The sequence below is a fragment of the Entelurus aequoreus genome, linkage group LG05, assembly GCF_033978785.1.
Source record: "Entelurus aequoreus isolate RoL-2023_Sb linkage group LG05, RoL_Eaeq_v1.1, whole genome shotgun sequence".
In the NCBI taxonomy this organism is placed as follows: Eukaryota; Metazoa; Chordata; class Actinopteri; order Syngnathiformes; family Syngnathidae; genus Entelurus; species Entelurus aequoreus.
Window position 1 is genome coordinate 72,087,014 of NC_084735.1, and position 11,969 is coordinate 72,098,982.

The 11,969-nt window shown below is 38.3% G+C and overlaps 1 protein-coding gene across 5 annotated transcripts in view; it reads left to right on the plus strand.

The window, feature by feature from the left end:
• Positions 1–11,969, plus strand: part of dbn1 (drebrin 1) — an 83,684-nt gene that overhangs the window by 60,962 nt on the left and 10,753 nt on the right. For 2 of the 5 annotated variants that reach the window (XM_062048850.1, XM_062048851.1), the window contains exons 3-11: positions 189–301; positions 880–954; positions 4,839–4,982; positions 5,061–5,138; positions 7,144–7,295; positions 7,442–7,499; positions 7,576–7,632; positions 7,718–7,838; positions 9,908–10,027. In XM_062048850.1, the coding sequence (XP_061904834.1) occupies positions 189–301; positions 880–954; positions 4,839–4,982; positions 5,061–5,138; positions 7,144–7,295; positions 7,442–7,499; positions 7,576–7,632; positions 7,718–7,838; positions 9,908–10,027 (918 nt within the window). The remainder of the gene's footprint in view (positions 1–188; positions 302–879; positions 955–4,838; positions 4,983–5,060; positions 5,139–7,143; positions 7,296–7,441; positions 7,500–7,575; positions 7,633–7,717; positions 7,839–9,907; positions 10,028–11,969) is intronic. The other 3 variants (XM_062048852.1, XM_062048853.1, XM_062048854.1) reach the window with 3 other exon arrangements.

The following is an 11,969-nucleotide window of genomic DNA, read 5'->3' on the forward strand; positions in this document are numbered from 1 at the left end:
CTTTATTTTATTCAGTGCGATACAATTCTGTTGAAATTGTTTTTAATTTAATTTTGTTTATTTATTTGTTCAATAGTTAAACTCCAGTATTTCCAGTAATTATTCTCTCTGCAACAACTTTTTAAATGAAATTTTCTGTGAAAAAATACAAAAATGTTGATGGATATTATTCACTCTTTGTGCTGCAGGGGGTGGCCTCGCAGAGATCACGCTGTCCTTTGACAATGGCAGGGTGATGTATGGCTTCTGTAGCGTGAAGGAGCCCAACGCTGCCTTGCCACGATACATCCTCATCAACTGGGTAAGATATACAGTACATACAAGATCCATACATCAAGCTCATATACATTTGATCCCCAGGGGGTACATGAACGTATGTAACCCCTGCTATTAACAACAAATCCAGAAAAATAGACGCAGCTATCAAAATGCCTATTTTTGACAGTTTAATTCATACAATACAGTTAAACATTTTTGGAATAGCGACAACCGTGCTGTGGTCTCCTGTGGTGCCCTTGTCTATTTCCCTCTAAAGTGGCTAGGGGTGCTTTGCGGCGACCTTGCTCGGCAGGCCGCTGGATCCTCCCGACACAATCCACTGTACATGAAGCATTCTTCTTATACTGTATTTCAGAAATGTATTAAGTCATGTAGAAAGTGGCTTCAGTCCCAATCTAACTTTTTTTTCCCCTTTATTTGAATGAGCCGTGATCACTGAGTGTCATTGTTTAAAAAACGGGGACATAACAGGTGAAGAGATAATACGCTCTTTCATTTTTATGGCTTTGGATGAAATGTACAGTTAGTGGAGCGCTGCCTATTTTTCGCCGTGCTAGCGAGCCTGTGCTTATTTTGTTTTATGACCCTTCACTTCCTCAGGTGGGCGAGGACGTGCCGGATGCAAGGAAGTGCGCCTGTGCCAGCCATGTTGCCACAATTGCAGACTTTTTCCAGGTAAATTGTCACTTTTGTACCAAAGAAACAATCTAAGTGATTTTATAATACAGTATTTTAATGAGAAACACCTGGTAAGTCCCTTTTATTAAATGCTAACCTTTAGCCTGACTCTACTCCTGAACCGCTGCAAACAAAAGAGTGAATATTTGCCACAACATGCACTCCTACTTTGCACTACTATTTTTTTTGACAAATACACCACAAGGTGGCGCTGTTATTTAAGCTATAAATTGGATCGGCTTGAAATGTTTCACTCTTCAAAGGGCTTTACAAAACAATCCACTGTAACTTTAAGGCAGTCCTTTTCAAATAGTGCCTCTGGGGTGGCATTATTTGGTCGCGTGTGACCCGAGGGAACATGCTTCATCAGTATCATGCACTATCGTGCTTCAAATCCCGTTTCGAAATGCTGTGCACTACAAATCGTGCCCATTTTATCCATGAATCCTGACTTCCTCATTTTGATTAAAAAAATCAGACATAAGGGCTCTGAATCTTTGAGCACCACACGATTTGATTCGATTCGATTCTTGGGAGGTAACGATTCGATTCAGAATCGACTCTCGATTCAAAACGATTCTCAATTCAAAATCAATACTTTTTAATAACATTGTGTCCCAGTTCTAGAATTAACTACATTCCTCATTAAAATAGATGAACGGCTCTAATAACATTTTTTATATTACCTAAAGGAATGTTTAAAAAAAAATATACCCAAACATTTGATAAAGACAAATACAAATTAGGCAAGAGAAGTATAAATCTGTACAGTAGATACAGGCATCTACATCAACAATATGATTTGGCTGAGTGGCTGGACAGAACAAATTAAATAAATAAATAAAAATGTGAATTTTTATTTTTTTTATCGATTTTTAATTAAAAAATACAAATTAATTTATTATCGAAATTGAAATCATTACAAATAAGAATCGCAATTAATTCCAAAATCGTATTTTGTAGGTTAATGTTATCAAATGGTTCTAGTCAGGCAAACCATTTTTTATAGTTTAAATAAGGGTATGTTTATATATTTTTTAATTTCAGGCGAATTGATACGCTTTAAATATTTTCTGCTACAATGTTAATAAAGTTCTTGTTTGTTGTAAGTTGATCTAAATGTTTGTCTTCTTTTAATATTAATACCGGTTCAATGTTATGCAAAGGTGTACTTATAAAAAATGTTGTAGACAAATGATACTATTTGTAGTTGCGGCTGCCATATATTTTCTTCTTCCTAGAAGAAAATAATTCAGAAGCACTGCTTTAAAGTGGGCAGCATGGTGGAACAGGGGTCCTCAGGGTCCTTCTGTGTGGAGTTTGCTATTCTCCCCGTGACTACGTGGGTTCCTCCAAAGACATGCACCTGGGGATAGGTTGATTGGCAACACTAAATTGTCCCTAGTGTTTGAATGTTGTCTATCTGTGTTGGCCCTGCGATGAGGTGGCTACTTGTCCAGGGTGTACCCCACCTTCCGCCTGAAGGCGGCTGGGATAGGCTGCAGCACCCCCGCGACCCAGAGGGACAAGCGGTAGAAAAGGGATGGATGGATGCTTTAAAGTTTTAAGCTGAATCACCACAAAATGTGGCACACAAGCACATGAGCAAGATTGATTCAAAAAGGGATGGCGTGGCGAAGTTGGTAGAGTGGCTGTGCCAGCAATCGGAGTGTTGCTGGTTACTGGGGTTCAATTCCCACCTTCTACCTTCCTAGTCACGTCCGTTGTGTCCTTGGGCAAGACACTTCACCCTTTGCCTCTGATGGCTGCTGGTTAGCGCCTTGCATGGCAGCTCCTGCCATCAGTGTGTGAATGTGTGTGTGAATGGGTAAATGTGGAAATACTGTCAAAGCGCTTTGAGTACCTTGAAGGTAGAAAAGCGCTATACAAGTATAACCCATTTATCATTTATTTATAAAAACATGGCCATTAATTGGCTATAAGTCATTGACGGTTTGTCTAATGATTATACAACTTTAAGAATATTGTATTACATACGTATAACTGTATGTTAGCATGGCTCACAAAGCATTTGACAACAATCCATAGTGTTATGCTAGTTTTGTAGCTATCATAATTGTGTAGGTTCGTTATCTGCGTCAGCATTGGTATATAATATGGTATACAATAACACATTTTATTATAGCTGCCCATTTATTCTACTGGCATAAAGTATATTTACTGGACATACAATACAGAATGTACTGGAACATTTCAATATTTGTTTTAGAGCAGCAGTGGCCGACAATCAAGCTTCAGTACATTAAAGCTTGTAGGATGATCAAAGAAGTGAGTGTGTGTGTGTGTGTGTGTGTGTGTGTGTGTGTGTGTGTGTGTGTGTGTGTGTGTGTGTGTGTGTGTGTGTGTGTGTGTGTGTGCACGCGTGTGCGTGTGTGTGTGCATGCGTGTGCGTGGTGTGTCGCAGTACATGACTAATACCATCACTCTTTTAAGTAATCTCTCAATGCTGAGAGGCCTCCTCTCACCATGCCCATTTTTAATGTGTGTGTGAGTGTGTGTGTGTGTGTGTGTGTGTGTGTGTCGCACCTGGGCGAGAGTCTATTTTTGGATGTGCGTAGTCGATAAAAAGAAGAGACTAAAGCACCGGGGAAATTTCACTCATATGTTTGTCAGCCACAAGAGGACGCAGAACAATAAAACTAATAAAGATAGAAAGATTTTAATCCTTAAAATCAATGAAGTTCCAAAAATATTTTTTATGTTGTTTTGTTATTATATTTGTAATGATGATATAGCAATAACACCAGGGTGTACCTCGCCTTCCGCCCAAATGCAGCTGAGATAGGCTCCAGCACCCCCCGCGACCCCGAAAGGGACAAGCGGTAAAAAATGGATGGGATGGATCATGTACGTCAGTGATCACGAATAAATTGTAACCTCCACAAATACATCTGCCGCTGCATGTTTACCTTGGTTCATATTATAAGTGATACTAGTACCAAATCTATATTATAAAAACGGTGCTGGTGCTTAAACTGTACCCAAAACAATGGAAAACATACACATTTTTGTAAAATAACAATGCCTTTTTATTTTTATGGAATTTTGTTACATTCAAATAAATGAAGTGATATCTAAATAATACTTTAAAAAATTAGAAATACATTCTACAACACTGTCATATTTATTGCAGCAATACAGAACGTAGAAAACATGTGAAAAACAACTTACTTGAGTTGTAATGTTTGATGCTCGAAATTCTGAGTTTTCCTGAATGCAACCTTGCTGCTGTAACCGTCATTGGTGAATAATGAAGTGCTGATTTGTTGTTGTGGATACTGGCTAGCCGAGCCTACCCCGCACAGAAACACTAATTAATTTAGAAACTACTGCATTTTCGCCGACTTAACTTTCGCCTGTCCCACTAAACACACCAATAAGCTTGTTAATAGATGTATATTAAAACTCCTTTGTTATAGTACATGGGACAATGCACATTAATGGACATATAAAATATTCATATGCCAGATTGTAGCCAAAGGCACATTTTTTTATGCTAATTTTTTTTTACTGTTTTTATCTGCCACACGTGGAAAGCCGCTCCGTGAAAATAAGGCACACAAACTGGTACTTGGTGGAAAAAAGGTTGGGGAACCCTGGTCTTATATGTTCAATATTTTATTTAACGCCAAAATTATTCTTTGGTAGCAATAAGAAACACATTTTGTTTGTGGTCCCCTTTATTTTGAAAAGTATCGAAATACATTTTGGTACTGGTACCCGCACCAAAATATTGGTATCGGAACATACCAAAGGGGTAGCTTGAGTGGTGTTCTCCTCTCAGACATTACTTCAACACCATCATCCTGCCAGTGAAGTAAATAATGTAAGGGATACACACACACTTTGTGTCCTTTCAGGGTGTGGCGGTCATCATCAACGCCAGCAGTCTGGACGACATCGATCCATCAGCCATCGGACAGCGTCTTACCAACGGCACGGCGGTCGTGGCTAGTCCGGTTTTGAGCCGCCTGAAAACCAGAGACGAGGAACACGGAGATGTGGTATTTGAACAGAGGGGTAGGACATGCTTGACGCTAATGTAACCCTTACTCAACGTTTTTTTTTCCTACACTTTGAAGGGAACGGTGTACGAGAAGACTAATGCGGAGGTGGAGATGAAGAAAATCAATCGAGAGGAATTCTGGGAGCAGGCCAAGGTTGGTTGACATGCAAAACAAACATTTTTAAACAATATTTAGTTTGTGGCCCCATTTGGGTCTTTAATATTACTTATGTAACACGCTGGAGGCTATAGGGTGAGTATTGTAATACAGTCGTCCCTCGCCACATCACACTTTCTAAGTTTATGGATTGCAAAGGTGGCTATGTGGGTGTTATCTAATCTTTAAAAGGCTTTCTTCATGTTTAAATACATATTTAGGAAGACGTAAACAGGTTTTTAATATTTCTTAGTTTACAAAAAATAATTTACCACGGCCAATTAACAGCAAGGGTTTACTGTAACACTCGTTTTTTGGCTATGGGAGTCTGGGTGTGTGCATAAAATACACAACCAACAAACATAGAGTTCAAGTACCTTTTAGAATTAGTAATTGATGAATAACGTATTATTAATATTTTATAAATGATGTAAAAATGTATATATATGATAAATAAACAAAAACACTACATTGATAACTAGAGTTTATTTCAACCCCAATATGTTAAATAAGTTAAAGTTAAAGTAAGAATGTTTGTCACACACACACTAGGTGTGGTGAAATTTGTTCTCTGCATTTGACCCATCCCCTTGTTCACCCCATGGGAGGTGAGGGGAGCAGTTAATGTCCAAAGTTCAAATGAAAAGGTAAAAAAATAGGTCAAAGAGGAAAGAAAAGTGTTCGATATCTCCTAACTGAGTATTGTTCACATTTGAACCAATACTGTACCTATACTTGGTACCTGGGAATGGATACTGGTACTCAACGGTACCAATTTTCGGTACTTTTGTGTGTGTTAATAAACATAAAATGTTTATGATGATAAAACACAACTTTTTATTGCAAAATTTCAAAATGAGTTGATTATGACAACAGCTGTTCAGTTGTTATGTCTTCTCATTTTCAAGTATAACATGACGTTGCAATTACAGTTGGAAGTGCAAGACGTTAGTGTATAGTTTATGGTGTGTTGCCTAGTCAGTTCAGTCTTTGCTAAATCTGGTATTTTGTTGCACCCTAAAAATACTGTAAGTATTGTACTTATTGTGCACCAGGTGTTTGATTGTAACTTGGAGTTGTAGTTTTCAATGACAAATTTGGAGGTGTTGAAATCGCCAATCTTTAATGCTAATCAGTAGCATGTCAATAGCAAAGCCAATGTATATTAGCATCAAGCTAGCACATTTTTGACTCAGTTGCTTTGTTGGCATGGAAAATTGCAACATTACCTAGAGCAGTGCTCAAATCGTGGGGCGGGCCCCTCTGGGGGAAAGCTGTGCGAAACCATACGGTGGCTGCGTGTGGCCCCGGGGAACATGCTTTACCGATATCATACTTCAAACTCCACTTCGAAAATCTTTGCAGTACAAAACCTGCTCATTGTAACAATTAATCCTGACTTCCTCATTTTGATATTTATTTTTGGTTTGTAATTAGGTGTTTTATATATTGTGCTCCTGACTTAATGTTACTGATCAATTTGAATGTATTATTATCTATTGGGTTTACTTAATTGTATTTTTAAGTATGAAATGGTTCAAGACGGTCAAAAAACGTTTATCGTTTAAATAAGTAGGTCTTTTTTTTAATTTCAGCCAAATTGATGCATTTTAAACCTCATTCTTTGTTGTAAGATGAGCTATATTTCCTTTTTTTACCTTATTGTTAATAATGATACAATGTTATGCAGAGGTGTACTTGTAACAATTTGTAGACAAATGATACTATTTATAGTCGCGACGGAGAGGGGGATGTGCAAAATGTTTGAGAATAATTGAGAAGCACTGATGTAGTTTGGCACAGTCCGCTCTCAGTGCTGCTGGAGTGATCGCCAAGCCGAAGTGGGGGTGACATCACGTGCATCCCATGTATCGTATTGAAAAAATAAACAAGACACAATAAATGGGCGTAAAATATTTTTAAAAAATGCTCTTAAACTACATATTTGAGGAAAAAGTTTGCCTATAATATAAACAATGACAGCATGTGTGTCACTGTCCAGCGTGAGGAGGAGCTAAGGAAGGAAGACGAGAAGAAGAAGCTGGCCGAGGAGCGGCAGCGTTTCGAGGAGGAGCGAATGGAGCTTGAGAGGAAGGAGCAGGAGAACCGAGAGAGGAGGTACCGTGAGCGAGAGAGGCAGATTGAAGAGCACAGGTGAGCAAACATATACAACTAATATTTAGCCTCATGTGCTGCAGTATAATGCAGTGCAATTCTATATCATTTCAATCTACAGCGGGTACGGTAAATCTGTGTACTGAGCATTATACTGTCAAAAATGTGTGATTCTGTATGATTAGGAAGAAGATGCAGGAGGAAGAAGAGGCCAAAGAGAGACTGCAGAGTCAGATCACCTTAGTAAGATTATTACATTTGTCGCATTCTTACCTTTTAAATCATATTTTTGTATTTTATATTTTTGTTTTTTTTGCAGCCAGCAGAGCCGAGCATCGATGACCTCAGCCTGGACAAGAAGGAGTCTGAAGTAGAAGTATGTAGTATTAGTGGTGGCATTCTCAAGACATGTGCTTTGAATCCTGTGTAATAAAAAAAACACCCTGTCGTTCACCGCGCATGTTCAGGAGGCGAAGGCCATCATCGCTCTGCGGTCGGGGAACCCGCGGGAGTTTTTCAAACAGAAGGAACGAGCCATGACCATCAGCGTCGACACCTCACCTGTCACCATCCACCGCAGCGGTGAGTGCTTTTAACTAACATAGAAACGGTTGAAGAATGTACACAAAGGTGATTAAAAAAACAAAAAATGGATGGTCTTTATATATTATTCTTCAGGCAAACTGTGTTTACAACAACTAAAGCTAAAACAGCGCTTTACAGCACAACACGTCACACTGTCGAGACTCTGCAACTGCTGTATGGAAAGTTAACCAAGTAACTAAGTTCCCAAAAAAGCACAATAGAAATATGTTGAAAAATGTAATCTTGCGATGTTTACAAAAGGTAAAAGAATGTATACTTTAAAAAAAAAAAAACAAGAACCAAGAATGAACGGTCTCTTACCAAAGACTTGACTCTGTTCAATAGTGTTTGTGTTAAGGACATGCAATCTTACAACATTTATAAAAGCTTAAGTACATTTTCATTTAACTCTAATTTTCAAACCCGTCCTAAATAAAACTCCCAGAGAAATTTCCCAGCTGTCACGTTACTATGACAACAGTCTACGCTGCGCCTAACAGCATCTTAACAAGTTAGAATATCTTTGAAAAGTTCATTTACTTTCGCAGTTCAATTCAAAATGACCTCAAAATTCTGATTGTAGTTTAAAGCAAAAAAACAAAACAACAAATTTAGGGCCTGATTTACTAAAGGTTTGCGTGTACTACAACACGTGCAAACCTGATAGCAAACGCAAACCGTATCTACTAAACTTGTGTAAAGTGGATCGAGCAGAATAAAGCGTGAAATCCATTTTGCGTCTGTGTCTTCATTAATATGCAAAATATATGCTGATCATCACAACGCCCACAATACTGGGAGGAGAAGACAGAAATATAATTATTTAGCACGTGCAATGTGATTTATCAACACTCATCACCGCTTTGTGAGCACTATTTGGCGTTTTATTTAGCACCTGTAAGAAGGACGTGCAAACTGACAGTTCCTCACACGGCTGCAGGATCAGTGCTCACGCTGCAAAGACAGACGATGGACAGGCGAGAATCCTCGGTCCTATGTGTGTGTGTGTGTCAACATTTTGGACAGTAGAAATAAAAAATATTTGACACATCGTCAATTCAGCTACATAATTTTATAATCTTATGGCTGCTAGAGGGCTTAATGGGCTGAATATAATAAATATGTTTTGTTGTCCTTTAGTATTTTTTAAATGACGTTCTTTTCTTTCACATACAATATACAGTATATTATCAAAATATTTCTTATATGAAAAAAACTTCTTGAAATATGCATTTTTGAGTTTTAAGCGTAGTAAGTGCAGCCTCTCTTCCACGCACCTTCAGCAGTAAAGATAAATAAAAAAGTGGTGTCAATGTACGTTTGTAGATGCACTGCACGACTGCTGCTAAAATGCCCATAAAAAGTGGTAGATGTCTCCTGCTTGTTTGAAAACGTACCAAAACGCCACAGGGAGGAGGAGCATGATAACATGAATGTGCAGTAAAAGAGTGTCTCTGTGGTGATGCCCAGTATAGTACATGCAAAATCCTTATTTAAATAAGGCAGTCTGCACCACTTTTCAATTGCACAAGCATGCAATATGCCCGCTAATAGTACACGTTATTTTATTGTTTACTGCGTGGTGTTTAGATCTTAGTAAATCAGGCCTTAAGTGTCTTATTAGAAAAATGCAAAAACTACCTGCACCTTTAATTGGATGCTTTGTCCAAATTGAACTCCTGAAGTCAAATAACTTTTGCATGATATTCTCATTTATTGCGATGCGGTTGTATGCTTGCTTTGTGTCTATGAATACTGCTAATTTTGCTAAAGCCAACTTGGTTTGGCCGTTTATTTTGCTACTTAATGGCAAGAAAACCCAAGCTGCGTTTCATTCTTTGCATGCTGTCTGCACCGTCATCGTGTGCAAGCGCACTAACCTCGTCTTCTTTTCTCCTTCTATCATTTATTTGTTAACATTTCCTCTCTTCACTTTTTTGTTTCCTTTTCTTTACGTCATGTCTCGTCTACACGTCTTTCTATCTTGGTTGCGTTGCTTGTCGTCTTCCTGTGTGTTGGGCTGTGTGTGCGGCTGTGTGTTGCCCTGACCTGACCCGCCCCGCCAGGCCGCTTGGACAGCCCCTTCTTGAGGCAGCAGCACAGTCCCTGCAGCCCCAGCTCCACTCCCCCGACCAGGGGTGTGTCGCCGCTCCGCACACCGCCACATGTACGGACACGGCAAGCCGGTAGGTACAGAACATATCTGAACCCCAGCATGCAGTATGTTACAAAAGTGAGTACACCTCCTCCCTTGCAATCGCAGCAACCATTGGATATACTTTAGAGCAGAGATCTTCAACAGGGAGGTCGATAGACTTTTTAACATATTTTTTAGATTTGTTATTATTTATGTATATATGTATATATGTTTTTTAAATATGTGTATTATATTAATTATATATATATATATATATATATATATATACACATATGTATGTACAGTATATATGTATGTATATATGTAGATATATACTTGTGTGTGTGTGTGTGTGCGTGTGTGTATATATATATATATACATATATATTATTTTATTTCTATATTTATATCTTTTATATTCTGTTCCACAAATATAAATGGATCCAACAAACTGTAGTGTAGTTTAGAAATGACAGTAGCATGGCAACTCTATTATGTTGTATCATTATATTCATGTTAACATAGCTAGCGATTAGCGCTCTAGTTGCTAGCTCCCAAATAACGTGCAAGCTGCCAGCTCGCTATCAGGGGCCCTTTACAGTATTCTTTGAATATCTTAATATAGCACACCAACAAGGTACCTTTAGTAATTATATATATTGAAATTAGTCATTTAAAACACAATTGTATACAGGATATATATGTAGGGTGGGGGTCCTTGGTTTGGAAAACTTTGAAGACCCCTGTATTGATATATCCATGTTAGAATTTAAGACAGCTAGCGATTAGCGTTCAAGTTGTTAGTAGTGATTAGTGGGGCAGCGGGGCTAGTGATTAGCACACTAGTTGCCAACTAGCTAATAGTGACGCTATACAGTAGTCTCTGAATATCTTAGTATTGCACAATAACAAAGCACCTTTAAGACCAGTTTAAGGAAGGAAGGTGTCCACAAGTGATGTCTAAATGGAGAAGTGGAAAAGGACAACCTGTACATTACTGGCCAATTTCTTGACCAAGAGGATTAAGGCAGTACCAAGGAACTATTGTGCACACAATCAATGTTCACACTGAGGACACAATTTGAACATGTTCACTGTTAGATACCCGTGCTCACTACTCACCTGTGTTATCTTGGTAGTAAATCTATACACTGACTACTCTAAAGTATATCCAAGTTTACTTTCTGTAGGTCCTTGACGATATATAACAAAATGGCTGCTGAAATATGAGTGGTGTGCTGACTTTTGTGAATATACTGAATATCACCTCGGCGTTCCCGGATGTTGACATGCCTTCACTTCCTGTCAACGCTGTTAAGTATGGATGTTCCGATCAGGGTTTTATGCTGCCGATTCCGATACTGATCATCCATGAGTGAGATCAACCCATACCAATACCGATCACATGTATTACTTGTGATTTTTTCCAGTTTGAACACTTTTGGACAGTTTAACAATATCAACCCAACATTTAATCTAGTTCCTTATTTTTGTTCATTACATACAATTGTCAATAGTACACAAAAACTAAACGAAAGCAACAACTACAATCTACTACTTATTTAATTAAGTCCTTTGGTTTTTGCTCTCAAAGTCCTTCTGTGCTCGGAGAATTATTCCCTGAGTTGGTGAACATTGACAGAAACAATAACAAAAATATGTTTTTAAGTAAAAATATAGACCTAATCACTCTAGTATTGATCAAATACTGATCCTACCCTTGTTATCGACACCACCAATTTATGGATTGATCCGCCCTCCTCATACGTGTCATATTAATTTCATATTAATAGCTGGTTACATTTTAATGTTTACTAAGTCCTCATTTATTGGTGATGATTAAAGTTAGCTTAGCTATTAGCATAGTTCCTGGCTTGCTCTCATGGTTAGCCTTGTCCTACAGTGATAATGTTACTTGACAATGATACTTAAGATACTACAAATAGAGGGGACTATTAGTAGCTTAGGGGTGCAGCTCCACACTGTCTTTG